General features: G+C 41.9%; 1 protein-coding gene across 1 annotated transcript in view; it reads left to right on the forward strand.

Moving 5' to 3' along the window:
• Positions 1–14,618, forward strand: part of DNAJC2 (DnaJ heat shock protein family (Hsp40) member C2) — a 39,207-nt gene that overhangs the window by 14,581 nt on the left and 10,008 nt on the right. The window contains exons 9-12 of the mRNA XM_066591978.1: positions 1,102–1,223; positions 4,343–4,492; positions 12,019–12,107; positions 12,791–12,860. Of these exons, the coding sequence (XP_066448075.1) occupies positions 1,102–1,223; positions 4,343–4,492; positions 12,019–12,107; positions 12,791–12,860 (431 nt within the window). The remainder of the gene's footprint in view (positions 1–1,101; positions 1,224–4,342; positions 4,493–12,018; positions 12,108–12,790; positions 12,861–14,618) is intronic.

Genomic DNA, 14,618 nt, shown 5'->3' on the forward strand with positions numbered 1-14,618 from the left:
TTTACAAAATCTAGACAGACAACACATTTTGTTGTTGAACCAACACCTTCCTCAGATCATACTATTGTAGCCAGACATGGTGATTTAAATAGCATATAGGATGATCCTGAAATTATAGGTGAAAGGTCAAGAATGCAGTCTGCACATGAATTCCAATATGATTTTATAACTAAATGAATAAAAAATAAATAATACAAATGTTAAGGCTAAAAATAAGTGTTTACGACAATTAAAAACATTATGGGCGAATCTTCTATGAAAAGAGTTGTCTATGTGCATTGCAAAATAGACCCTTTATCCTTACCTTCCTGGGTCCCTCCGTATGCGCCAATTTTTGAAGCTCCAAAATTATCATTCTTTTGGCGAGGCTTACCATTCAAATAGTAAGGAGCTTTCTTTTAGATGGCAACCCATTTGACTAGAATGCTGGGTGTTTCTTGGGCAGTCTAATACAAAGTCTCTGCTTTTCAAGTGTGTAAGGCAGCTGCCTGATCCCTTTTTACCCTCTCTCAGTTTTATAGGGTGTCTACCTTTGCATCTTCGGACATCTCTTGAACACAGGATTCTGTGAGCAGCAGTCCACTGACCGCATTCAGCCTTTACACTTTTTATTTTTCTTCTGAACTCTAGGGACTGTTTTTGAACGTACCAACGTCAGCTGTGTCCCCCAATAACACTGACAAGAAAATTAGATTTTTGATTTTGCTCTTCTCATTGGGAAACTAAGCACCATCCTGATTTTTGTTTCAAAAGGATTTTGCAGCAGTATTAAAAATCCAAATCTTGTCCGCTCTGCAACAGCTAGGTCTACAGAGAAAATGGTGTATAGGTGAAATAGGGAAACGCTGTGAAACCACAGACACTAGGGCCTTATACAAATGTCTTCAGGTAGATCTCCTTTAATTTAGAATGTTTTGACAACCTTTAATACCCTTGTGGTTTTTTTTTTTTTGTTTTGGTTTTTTTTAAACCCTTGTGTGGTACCATGGGGTCTATGATGACCCAAGCCTTGCTCATTGACCTCCTGCACTTTTAAACTGGTACAACACAAAGGTTAATCTTAAGTTTTTATGTGTGTTTGTTTTTTTTGTTTTTTTAAAGATAATGCATATAGCAGTGACCCCAGAATTAAGAAGTTCAAAGAGGAAGAAAAGGCTAGAAAAGAAGCGGAAAAGAAAGCCAAGGCAGATGCAAGGAGAAAGGAACAAGAAGAGAAAGAAAAGGTATTCTAAAGTGAAATTTCACAATATATGTAATATCCTCTCTAGTGACAACAATTATCTAATGGTTTTTCTGTAGAGGTGCAAAGGTTTTTAAAATGAGGAGCTGGTACCCCAGTAATTATACTATTTGATCTCTTAAAATGCTGATTTCCCAATTTAGCTCAGTCACAGCAGTAAAGTCTATCATGCAGTTGCGCATGTTTACTTAGACCAGCCAGAATAAAGACGACTAATATATTAAGGGGCCTGAGCCTCTTAATGCATTTCCGTGCGCCAGGTTGAAAGCTATGCCAGCTTTAAGGTGAAGTAGGTTTTAGCTATAATTTATGGTAGTTTCTGCTGTAAATTATAAAGGGCTACTCACAGCGCTGTGCACTTTTTAAAAAGTGACAGTGTTTGATGTCAAACTCAGAGGTCTCACTGACAAAACTCTGACTTTTGTAAATAGAAATCCGGTCTACAAAAATAAAACCTATGCGACAATGTTTTAAATATATAAAACTATAAATAATGGTTTGTATTATTGTGCTTGTCTTGGTTTCCCTTTGGTGCTCTGGTCCAGAGTGTATTAGTTTGGAAAAGTCATCACTTAAAGGCCCAATGTCCAGTTGCATGCACAGATTCCACTGCTGAAGCCCGCAGTGAAATCCCTGCGTGCCCGCGGACATGGAGAGGCAAAGATGTTTTCTTACCTCTCCAGATCTACCGCGGGTCTCCTCCTCCGCATCCGGCTCCTCTTTCTTCAGCACGGCGGGCGACACGCATGTGCAGCCCTTCTTTTTAAAAAAATCAATGGAAGCCATCCGCGCGAAAATAAAGCATGCTGCGACTTCTTCCTGCGATCCGCGCACCAGGAAAAAAAAATCACATCCACATTCTTTTCACTACTTTGCGGGCATCCATGCATCCCTATGGGTGGCTTGATTTGAGGATCTCCCACATGGTGCTGCAAATCAAATCCATCCGTGGATATTGGGCCTTACTGTCCCTGATGGTGCTTACAATCTAAATCTGTTGAGCTATTGTATGACGTCTGTGAGCATTTCTGTTACAAACAGAGGTAGATACACTAGTGGCCAAAATTGTGGAAAAAAAGGTTTTTTTGATGACTCGTAATAGTTTGTTTTTGCAATAAATATATATTATATTCACTATTGATAGTATCTAATATAATATTTCCCGTCAGCACAGACACTAGCAGTGGTTCACTTCAGCTTGAGAGCCAAGACTTTCACTATGCATCGATAGTAGAATGGGAGAATCGACTGAGTGTGCTGTGGTATACGAAAATGCGGCTGAGTGTGTGTACTAATTTAAAGGAAATATTTTATCAATGTGAACTATACATACATATATCTAGCATAGTGTATATTGATATTACAACCTAAGTAATACAGTGGGAAGTGCCCATAACCTGACTGAGGAACTACTTCATTGAATTACTTCAATAAGGAGAGTGTATTTTTGAGAGTCCCAATCACTTGTTATACATCACTATTAAGTAGTAGATTGAGCTTTAGTTTACTCTCCCATTTTTGGGGAGTGTATGCCCAGGTGCTACGGAGTCTTACTATTAACCATAGCTATGTGGGTTGTCTTTATATGTGTATCTTGTCTTTTTGGCCAATTATTTTAATGTATATCCATTAAAAGTTCTATTTTAACAGGGACTTCATTTCTGTGATTCCCAATTTTGTTCTTTTGGGGTTTCTACTGCATTCAGTGACCCTAGCTAACAGAAGAGAATCATCTGACTCTATAGACAATGAATTGTCTCACTATATTATGAGTTGGAGTGCAAGAACTGTATGTCAAAGACTGAAAGGACTTGATCTAAATGCTAGAATCCAGTGAAAAAAAAATTGTCAAACAAAGATTGAAAATATTGCAGTGGGCTAAAAATCCATGTTAACTGGACATAGGAACAATGGGATAGAGTCATCAACCAGAATCTACCTATTTGGTGGTAATGGCATAAAGTACGTAAGGAGAATAACTGGAGAAGGTTTGCATCCTGATTATATTAAAACTACCAGGACACACACCCAGATAGTATTATGATCTGGCTTGTATCACAGCAAAAGGTGTGGACAGAATTTGTGTGATTAATGAGACCGGAAATGCCAAAAAAAGCGACATAAATGAAATCCTTAAACCCAAACTGAAGCCGTTTGCATTACATTTTTTCCAAAATAATGAAGCCTTTCTATTTCAGCTGGATACAGCTCCATGTCGTGTTATTGCTGTGTGTAATAAGTAGTTTCAGGATAATCATATTACACTGCCAAACGGCCTGAAAATAGCCCTGATCTTAACCTCATTGAAAATCTATGGAATAGATTATAGAAACTCGCTAATTAGAAGCAACCAACAAATAAAACACAATTAATAGAAGCAATAATTCAATCTTGATTCCATATTCTAACACCTGAAGAATTAAACTTAGTTCACTCTATAGAAAGCCATTCTAAGGCCATAATTACGGCTAAAGATATCCCAAGAAGTACTGACTTGCTGAGAAGTTTTGAATATTTTCTTTTCACTTTTCTTGTCTAGAATTGTTCTCCTACGAATTATTTCATCAAATGTGTTGCTTTAAATTCTACACTAAATTCTTTCCAATGATATATAATTTTATGGGATTATTACAAAAAAAAAATCACTTGAGTTATGAGCCAAAAAACATTTAACATGCACCTTTTCAAAAGGTTTCCACAATTTTGGCCACTATTGTCCATTAGCTTTGCAACAGGAGTTGGATGCTTTCTACCCACACAATAACTTTGGGACCCACATTGTGCCAGTAGAAGTCACTGTGTGAATGTACAACTAAATATCCTTTTGTAAACCACCCATGAGATGTGTAAGGTATTTAACAGTACCAGGAGGCATATATCCTGTCAGGAAATAACCAAAATCAATGGTAACGTTTATTATTATTATATAAAGGCTACTAAGTCGTCCTTTTCTCTCAAACGTTAAAGAATATTGATTGAGTTCCTTTTACTTAAAAGATGTAGTTTTTTTTTTATTCAGGCTTTCTATCTACCCACAAACTATTGTGAACTTTACCTGGATTATAACTTTGTCTGTTATGTAATCATGTAAAATAATTACAGCAAAGACTGGCAGAACTGGAAGCTGTTCGATTAGCAAAAGAGAAGGAAGACGAGGAGGCTCGGCAGCAAGCACTTGTTCTGAAAAAAGAAAAAGAGATACAGAAGAAAGCAATAAAGAAAGAACGACAACGGTTACGCACTACGTGCAAGGTTGGTTAAGGCAACGGGGCAGAGTTGGTGTAGGAAAGCTTTGTGTTCCTTGTGAACTGGGCCAACTTTTTCATTTGACTGCATCTCAATTGAGAGGGTGCTTGGAGAGAAGGTGGCTAAAATGTTGGAAGAGTGTTTAAACTATGGGGGTGGAACGATGGGAGGGTTTAGTATAATAAGGTCCCTTTTACACAGGCCGATAAATCGTCCAGATTCCCTCATCTAGTAGTTCTTACCATTTACGTTGAGTAATATTGGCCCTTTGGCAGGGATTATCCTGGGACCATATATTGCATGTGTTTTCAGAACAGGGACCTGGAAGTACAGCTTACCCTGTCCACTCCCTCGAATGTCCATGTCTAAGAGCAGCAGGTTTTGTTTGCGGTCAATACCCTTGCCTAGGTTAGAGTAGAGGGTCAGCTCTGTTTACTGCAAACTTTGGCAAAGGGGTCGATATGAATTACATGGGATCTACCATCCAGCCCACACTGCCTTCATAACTGCAGTGGGCAGCCTTTTCTCTTGGCGGTGTCGCACCACACAAAGGTGACCAGGTCCATTGCTCACTTGTTCGACAGAATAACAAACAGTCTTCTCTTAGTATCTCCACCTAGGATAAAATGGACTCTGCACATGGGAAAGACTTCATCTATATGTGTAAGTCCATGAGAAAGAGCACTGTTAAGGATACAGGTGTTTCAGTGTCCTATAGATAGAAGGACTGCGAAGCGCCTACGAGCGCGGCTGCTTCTCCGCCACAGGAGCAGTAATGTTTGCACTACAAAACTGTCCCACATGACTAGGCATGGTGAGCGTATACATCCTCATTACTGCCATCCATAGGAGGAGTAATGTAGCACTCTGAGACTCTGTATCAGTCATGACTTGTAATTATCTCCTACACGAGGAACACATACTGCCTCATCGCACCCTTCAACTAGAGGAGTAACATGGCGCTGTAAGACTGTCTCCCACATGGTGAGCACATACAGCTTCATTACCCTCTTTCATAAGATGACTAATGTACCACTGCCAGGCGGGCTCCTGCATGCCAAGCATATACTGTTTCATTTAACCCCTTCCACAGAAGGAGTACTTTTGTAAGGAGAGACTACAGCCTGCAGGACTATGCATGCCTAGAATTTATATAATATTCCATTAAGCCTGAGGAAGAACCCTAAATAGGTTGCATATATGTTGGTTCTTAATGTTTACAACAGATCCCAGCAGCGAACCCTAACACTATCTTTGACACACTCAACACAGGATTAAACACTCCAAAAGACTTCACAGTAGAGTGGAGCATATGAGAAGTCTATAGCAGAGATAACATATAGGCCTGGTGACCAATTTTAGAGACCATAAAACTTTCACATTCTTATCAGTGGACTGATTTTTAGTATTTACTCCTCTACTCATCCTGCTCTGGTATTGTTTTAAGTAAAAAATAAACACATCATGTCTGTGCCCTTTCATATGCATATGTATATTTTTATATATAATGGGCTTTGTCAGATCTATTCCATTAAAGGGGTTGTCTCGTGGCAAACCTCAAAATTTTACCTTACCCCATTCCCCCTGTCACCCCCCCCCCTGGCATAAAATAGCAAAGTAAAGCGGTTTTTAAGCCGCTTGCTACTTACCGATCCGACGAAATAAGGACTTTAAAAAATCTTCTCCTAAGATGGCCGCCAGTCCTTTCCCAGGGATGCACTTCGGTTTTCTCCCATGGTGCACCATGGGCTCTGTGCGTTCCATTGCCGATTCCAGCCTCCTGATTGGCTGGAATCGGCACACGTGACGGGGCGGAGCTACGCGTAGAAGGGGACGCTAGCAACGGAGCAGGTAAGTGAATAACTTCTGTATGGCTCATATTTAATGCACGATGTACATTACAAAGTGCATTAATATGGCCATACAGAAGTGTATAACCCCACTTGCTGCCGCGAGACAACCCCTTTAAGTATGAGGTAGATTTCTTAGTAGGCTTGAAAGCTTACTTTAACCTCTCTTTTTGTTAGCCATTTAAAGAGCGGTTAAAAGATTATATCTGCAGAACCTTGTGTAGTGCAGAGGATTATGGCAGCAGAAATGTAGTCCTAAGCTCTCGCTCACGACCTGAAGGTTGCGGGTTCAATCCCCACGTGGTTCAGGTGGCGGCTCAAGGTTGACTCAGCCTTCCAGCCTTCCATCCTTCCAATGTCGGTATAATGAGTACAAATTACTAGTAAAAGATGACTGGGTTAGGCAATGGCAAACCACCCAAGGAGTCAGTCATGACTGTGCTTGCACCAGGGGACTTTACCTACAGGATTACTTTGTTTCTCTTACTGAGAACCGTTACACTGCAAGTGTATATAGTAAGGCAACCTACTCTTCAGTATATCACTTGAGTATTAATCTTAATTTCTTACCTCCTCCTAGGAGGAGTACTTGTTCTACTGCAAAACTCTGTTCTCAGCAGGGCTATACAGTGCTTGCAAAGTTAAAGGGGTTGTCCCGCTGGAAAAGCAAAATTTTTTTTTCTGCCCAGTCCTCCTTGCGAGCATAAGGGCATAAAATATACATGAAATCGTTTTTCAAAGGTTCTTGCCACTAACCTGGAGCAGCTTTTTCTGTAGTTTTGATCATTTTCTTTTCAAAGATGGCGCTGCGGGTCTTCTCCTACGTGCGCGCTCCCGATGATCAAGTGACCGACGTCATCGAGGTAGGCGGGCACCTTTCTTGTCCAGCTCTCCGCTCCGTCTGGCGCTAAAGTCCCTCATCAGTGAGTGGACTGTCCTCGTGTGCGGGGGGGGGGGGGGGGGATGGAAGAGCGAGGAGCAGGAACTGAGCTCCCGCCTCCTCTCCGCCCCCCTGCACGATTTTCAATGAGGAGAGGTGGTACGGGGGCGGAGCTAATGCGTGCGACTTAGCCCTGCCCCCGTCCCGCTTCTCCTCATTGAAAATAGTGCAGAGGGGCGGAAAGGGGGTGGGAGCTCAGTTCCTGTTCCTCGCTCTTCCATCCCCCCTCTCCCCCTCCTGCAGACAAGGACATCGTATATCGGTCCAGGCTGCAGAGAGAAGAACTGCGCATGCGCGGATGAGAAGAGGCTCGTTCCCGCGACGACGAGAGCTGCTGCGGCCCGACAAGAAGAAGAGAAGATTCTTGTCGTAACCGGGGACGACAAAGGAGCAGCATAACTCTGTATATTGCAGAGTTATGCTGTGATTACAGGCTTCAGCTCATTGGTACTTTCCACAGGACCAGTAACTTGGCTTCTCCTAAACTCTAGGTGTGCCATGCACCTTGCAATGGTTTTGTGCATACAAGAAGGTAAAGCGATGGTATGGTGCTCACCAGAATTGTATAATCACCAATTCTGGCAAGCACCATACCACTGCACTGCATCCAATTTAGTCCATGTTATTTTTATTTATTTTTATTTTTACAAACAACCGCCCCTCTTCCCTCCTGGAGAGGTAATTGTGTATGTCCATCGTACATTGTACATAGTTACACAGTAATTGCAAGTATTAGTTAGCCACAGTATCTTGGTTACTGCTTGATTCTATAACATGATCCACCTTTTTTTTTTTTTTTTTTTTTTTACTGTGTGCCAGACAGCTCATTTCTCCTTCTATGGGCGATGATGTTCACAACACAAGTCTGCCTACAAATAGCCTCTGTACATCACATGCGATGCAGGTTGCCTTCTCTTGGCAAGTTGTATAAGCGACATGAATGCGCGGTTAATGTCAACATTAATTTACCACTTTTATTCTCTTCTTAGTTGGTATGCTACACTAGACACCTGGGTAGCATGGTGTCCAATCCTATACAGCATAGCTGGAGGGTTCTGAGTCTCAAAAGCCCAAGCAATTGCAGTTCCTGTCATAGTGTACCCCTGGAAAAGTACTATCTGAAAGCCGGTTTTTCAGACTTCTTGGGGTAACAAGGATCGTAAATTTTTAGAGACTCCTTCTGTGCATTAGTTTGCTTGGTAAGTGGATTTTGTAAACAAAGTGCTTGCTTCTGCTATACTCTAACTGAAAAGCATACGCATCAGACAGCCGCTCTTCTTGGTACTCGTTTGACCATTTTTGGCCCACACAGTCACATTTCACAACCTCTTCTTGGGTGAAGTCTGGGTTAATCAGCACTTCATCTTGTACTCCTGGTCCTCCTCAGCTAACAGGTAGCTGTTATTCCTGCACACTTACATGAGTTACTAGAACCATGTTACCCTCTCTTTATATGAGGGTAGTCCTTACGGCAGTTTGTCCCTTCTATTGCGAAAGGTAATCCTCAGGCCAATTATATATGCGTCAAGGAGCTGGGGGTATTTAGGCCCTGCTGATAACATCGGGGCTAGTATATGCATCCAATCATTCCAATTCCTCTGTACTGAAGTTTTGAGGTGTCTGGAACCAGTTAAGTGGCTAATCCTTGTACTCTTGGCTTACTGCACAATCAGCATTTCACATCACTTCTCCAGCCATCATGACTGGATAGACCAATCCTTCACCATATGGTCGTCTTTGTTATGTCCACGTTTGATTCTGACAATGTATACTTTCTGAGGCTGATCAATGTCCATTGAAGCAGTCTTCCTCATAGCTTTTAGAAAGCAAGGGTACAAGCCTTCCTTTTTAGATCCTATTTCACTACAATTGTTGACCCTTTCCAAACAACTCGACAAGCCTTTGGCCTTCTCAGTGATAACACGGCCTTACAGTCTTTACAGCTTTTTCTCTGTTTTAATTTCCTTGTATCTTCTGCCAGGCCTTTTTTTTGTTCCACACGTGATGTGTTGTCCATGCTCACCTTTTTTTCTTCCGTTTCCCACCCTTTTGGGTACTGCTCTGGAATGTCCCTGGGTCTTACTGTGCCCACGGAGGAGAAAACAGGAATTTTGTTAATGGTAAAATCCCTTTCTCGTCATGTTAATTGGTGGACACAGCACCCACCCAGTTTCCTTGTCTTTTGATGGCTACAGTATTTCTACAGAAGGAATGCTCAATCCTACTAACTCTTACATGACACCATTGTTCTTCTAATGGTATATATTGATTTGTATTATGTGTTAGTTTGTATTTCTCCTACTGCTTATGTACAAACTGATTTAGCTCAGTGTCTGTAGAAGGGTATAGTGGGTTGGAGGAACTAACACTCTCATATGCTTAGTGTCACCTCCTAACGACAGCAGCTATACCCAAGGTCTTACAGTGACCCCCTAATGAACGTGACAAGAAATGGATTTTTCAGTATAAATCCTGTTTTTAAAAGCAGCGAAGATGGAGACAGAGACTCGTTGCCAAAGCGAGTAGAACTGACCCTAAACTGTTGTTCAATTTTAAATATAGTAAAAAGGTTAAAACTGAAAGTGTTGGCCATTTAAAAAGTAATGAGGGAAGAATTATAAAGGGTGATGAGGAGAAAGTTATTTAGATAATTTTTTTTCTCCACTGTATTCACAGAGGAAAATGTAATGTCAGGTGAAATGCAAAGTGATAAAGTAAACTCCATTAAATATCAACAGTCTAACCCAGGAAGAAGTGCGGAGCCGCCTTAAAAACATTAAAATGGACAAATGGTAAAGTAACGTAATCTACCATTATTTCTTAGTTTTAAGTACTCTATAGTAACAGAGCTTGGACCATGGAATTTGCGCAAAGCAGATGTGGTACCAATATTCAAAACGTGAACCCAAAAACTGTAGTTCAGTAGGTTTTAACTTCTGCAGCTGCTAAAATGCTTGATATGTTTCTAAGAAATGTGGTTCTGGAGTATCTCAATAAAAATTGCCATATAACTTCATATCTGCATGGGTTTATAAGGGATCAGTCCTGCCAAATCAATCTGATCCAGGTTCAATGAGAAAGTAAGTTCAAGACTGGACTGGAGAGTCATTGATCTCTTATATCTGGATTTTCCAAAGTGTGTGATACTGTGCTACATGAAAGATTGTTATATACAATTAGAATGCTTAGTCTGGGCAAGAATGTGTGTAAATGGGTAAGTAACTGATAGAAAGCAGAGGTTGGTTATTAATGGTACTCTGATTGGGTCACCATTACTAGTTGGGTACCACAGGGGACAGTATTGGGCCCTATTCTTTTTAATATATTAACTATGTGGTGGAGGTACTGTACAGTAAAATACATGTAGATGATCTGAAACTGTGTAAAGTAATTAACACAAGTCGACAATATAGTGTTGCACATGGTTGAGGATTAGTTGGATTGGGCAGAAAGGTTATGCACATGGACAGGGGATATGCAGATTACTCTATGCTAGATGGCAAACTGCGGATTAACACTGACATGGGAAAAGATTTGGGAATTTTAGTTAATTGTGAACTTAACTGGAGCAACTAGTGTCAGGTGATCATGAGATCCTTGCATGCCCCAGATAGTGTTTTCTGTAGTGCATGTTGTATGTGAATTGCCAACCAACTGCCCTCAATTGTATATGGCATCATTAATGGGCTATAAGCCTGCATGGTGCACTACACGTATCAGTTGGTCTGCCATCCTTTGTATGGCTTGTGTGCCTGGTCCATACAAGCCCGGGCATGTACAAATGTCTGCAACGGGTTATAGGGGTTGTCTCATTAAAATAGTCCCTTTTATACGTGCTCTATTAACGCATATGGTGGAAGCTCTAAAAACGGGGGGGGGGGAAGGGGTACTGCACTCCAAACCTTGCATATATACGTTTATCATAAAGTTGCATCACCAGGGTTTCATGGAGAGCTGTAGTTTTAGCAGTGTTTCAGATAGGGTCCTTGAACTTGGGTGCGGCTAACTTTTATCCTAAGTCTGCGCTGTTGTGGCATACAGAATTGCCACGGCCGCATGTCCCCAAGTGACTGGCAGAAGCTCCTCCACTTAGACGCTCTCTGGCATCTCAGAGAGAGCAAGCCTAAGTATCATTTCAAATGCCTCCATGTAATACATTTCTTTTGCTGCTTCACGGAAAATGTAGTATTGCTGCAATCAGCTGCTCCCTCGGTTAGCCTCATAGCAGTTGTCACATGTTAGACAGCCCTTTTTATAATCCTAAATGTGTGATCTGTAGAAAACTGATTACTAAGCTCCTTGGACAATTCTTTGGCTACTTCTAACAGGTTAATGAATTCAGTTGTCCCTAGGACAAGGTAGAAAAGAATAAAAGATTTAATTAGAGCCGTTCACACTGAATTAAAGCAAAGTGAGAGGGAGCTGCAAGTATAGTGATGAGAAAATAGATATAAGCCCCTGACGTAAATACTTTTTACATGGCTGATGTGCTAATGTCTAAAGGCCCGTTAACACGGAGGGATGATTGCTCAAAAATCGCTCAAACGACAGTTTGTGACAGCTTTGAACGATCATTTTGCATAAACTATTAAGTAGCTACTGAACACCGCATGCACACCTTGCTCAAACCTTATAGAATGAACTTGATAAAGGAGGAACATATAGGTTCTCCTTAATAGTCTTAGAAAATACATAATTGGCCAGGATTTAACACTGATTTCATTTTTTTTTTTTAACCACAGAATTGGAATTACTTCTCTGAAAATGAAGCAGACAGTGTGAAAATGATGGAAGAAATAGAAAAGCTCTGTGATCGACTTGAACTAACTAGGTATGATTTTCATGAGGAGGTTGACTATTTTAACACTTTTTAACCCCGTAAGGACCAGGCTGTTTTGTACCTTAAGGACCAGACACTTTCTAGGGATTTTAACCATGCGGTAGTTCTACTTCTTTTTTGGGTGTTTTATTTGACATTTTACCACTGTAACTAAGGCATCTATTGGAGCCTCACTTACAGGGAAAAACATTCCCTGTAGTGACATTAGTCACTGGTAGAGCTGATCAGGGTCTCCTGCGACCCTGCAGCTCTGCTGTAGCAGGGAATCCCGGTAGTCACATGACCCCCGGGCTCGCGTAGTGGAAGAAACTCTTCCACTTTCACTTTAGTACATATCGCTAATTTGAGTGATGTGTACTAAAGAAAGGAGGCGGCAGCATGGGTTAAAAACCCCTTCTGCCTTCTCCGCTGGGTTATCAGCTGTGACTAACAGCTGACAACCCATCCTGCTTCTGATTAATCCCTGCTGTAATTTTACATACGGCTGTGCTTTAAGCCCGGGACCAATGTCGTAAATTTACAATGCTTGGTCCTAAATGAGTTAAGGTGTTCATTTTGACACTGTTGAGGCAATAAATGGCTTGTGAAGTGGTTCTGTATTTTATACAGTTCCCATACATATTAAAAATGGTGGTTACTATGCCTTCTGTATTGACTTTCTCATATTCTCTTAGTTTACAGTCTCTGAACGAGACCCTTTCTGGAACTTCGAAAGAAGCTAGTAAAAGTGCTGTTGAGAAGCAGGTATGTGGAATGAATGACACTCCCTCTATTCAGTTTTGGTACTGAAAGTTGCACTTTTAATGATTTATGGTCCATTTAAAAGCTTCTTGTTGTACTACACACCACCCATTCAAGTGAACGGGTGACCATGTAATACATAGATGGGCTCTACAGCCATCTCCTTAATCTAGCGCTGGAAGGGAAGCAGTCATCCACAGGTTGACCCTTGTATAGTGCAGTCTTCATAGTAACTGTTATTTCACTTCTGCCTCTGCTGTCAAGGGATGACTGAGAGGTGCAGTACTATAGTTTTTAGTACCTGCACTGCTTGTGTGCCGCTGACTACAATTTTATATTATATATGATGAAGACAAGTAGACATTAGTTGGACCCTGACCCAACAGTCATATTAAACCCCACATTGAAGCACTCCCTTCCCAAACTATATTTTATATGGGGGAAAGGTAAGTATTTCTCTCTGTTGGGTAAGTAGTCAGCCGCATCACCTCCCCCCTCCTTCTTTCCTTGCATTCGCTTTCCTTCCACTGCCACCACCACCGTTCTGCCCACTTAACATTTCCTCCTGCCTACTTTCTCAGTCCTAATTTGGTGGCTCCTAGGCATATGGGCATGCCTCTTGAGGAGGGGTCCCCCTGCACACCAACACCTTCTCTTTCTCCTATGGACCCTCCTTCTTCTCTCTTTAGGGTCACTGCATCCCAGTTCCTATTCAGCTCTGTTCTCCACTCTGAGGAAGGGCTTCTATGGCACCTACGCTGTGTCCTTGCTCCTCTTGCAGTACCCACAGCAGTAGGCTTATACAAAGTGCTTTAGTGACTAATATGCAGTCCTTTTAGACCTTGTCAGAGTCTAGAGCTAAAGTCTCCAGACAGGGCCCAGACAGAGCCACACATTTTGCATGCACTCGCTGCAGTACCAAATTTCCATGCAGGCAGTCTGAGCTGTTGTGCCCCAACTATCTTCCACCGAGCCGGTCATCCATCTAACCGGAATGGGCACGGTCCCTCTTGGACGGTATCGGACTTTACTAAAGCATACAACGCCATCATAGGCAGGCTGGACTGAACTATCCGTCAACCGCCACCAAGTTTGTCTGACTCTTAACGATTTTGCCATGCATGATCCTTCCTGTGGTAGATCTTGGAAGTAGGCAATAGGCCTCCTCGCTGGAGGCACTATTCAAGCTACCCTACAGCAACATTTCCCTCCAGGGCTGCATTCGGAGCTATCTTCCAGAGAGGAGTTGCTCCGAAGCTGAACTTTGAGTCTTGCTCAGATTCTGACCTGGATGAGGAGCAAGCCTCTAAGTTCTCCTCTCTGGTCAATAGCCTGATGGTGGCCGTGAAGGAGATCCTTCAGGTGAAGGATCAGACACCTACTTCATTTGCAGAAGCCTTTTCCGTCAGGTGCCCAACACGTTCCCCCAAAAGACTCTACACTGGCAGGTACTCACAACAGCCGTTTGTACTTTTCGACAGGGGGTCGCTTGTGCCGTTCCTCCATACTGCTTTCCTGTTCCACCCTGGGATCTCAATCTAGTACTGAATGCTCTGTACTCTCGCCCTTTTGAGCCATTGCACAACATCCTGGCTTGTCTTTTATCCTGTAAGTTGTCCCTTTTTGCTAGAGATCACTTCCATCTGCAGGGTTTTTGAGCTAGCAGCCTTGCCAGCTAAACCTCCATTCACTGTCTTTCATCAGGAGAAGGTGGTCCTTCGTCCTGTGTTCTTCTTGCTTAAGGAGGTGTCTATCTTCCAT

This window comes from Eleutherodactylus coqui, chromosome 2 (genome assembly GCF_035609145.1).
Source record: "Eleutherodactylus coqui strain aEleCoq1 chromosome 2, aEleCoq1.hap1, whole genome shotgun sequence".
In the NCBI taxonomy this organism is placed as follows: domain Eukaryota; kingdom Metazoa; phylum Chordata; class Amphibia; order Anura; family Eleutherodactylidae; genus Eleutherodactylus; species Eleutherodactylus coqui.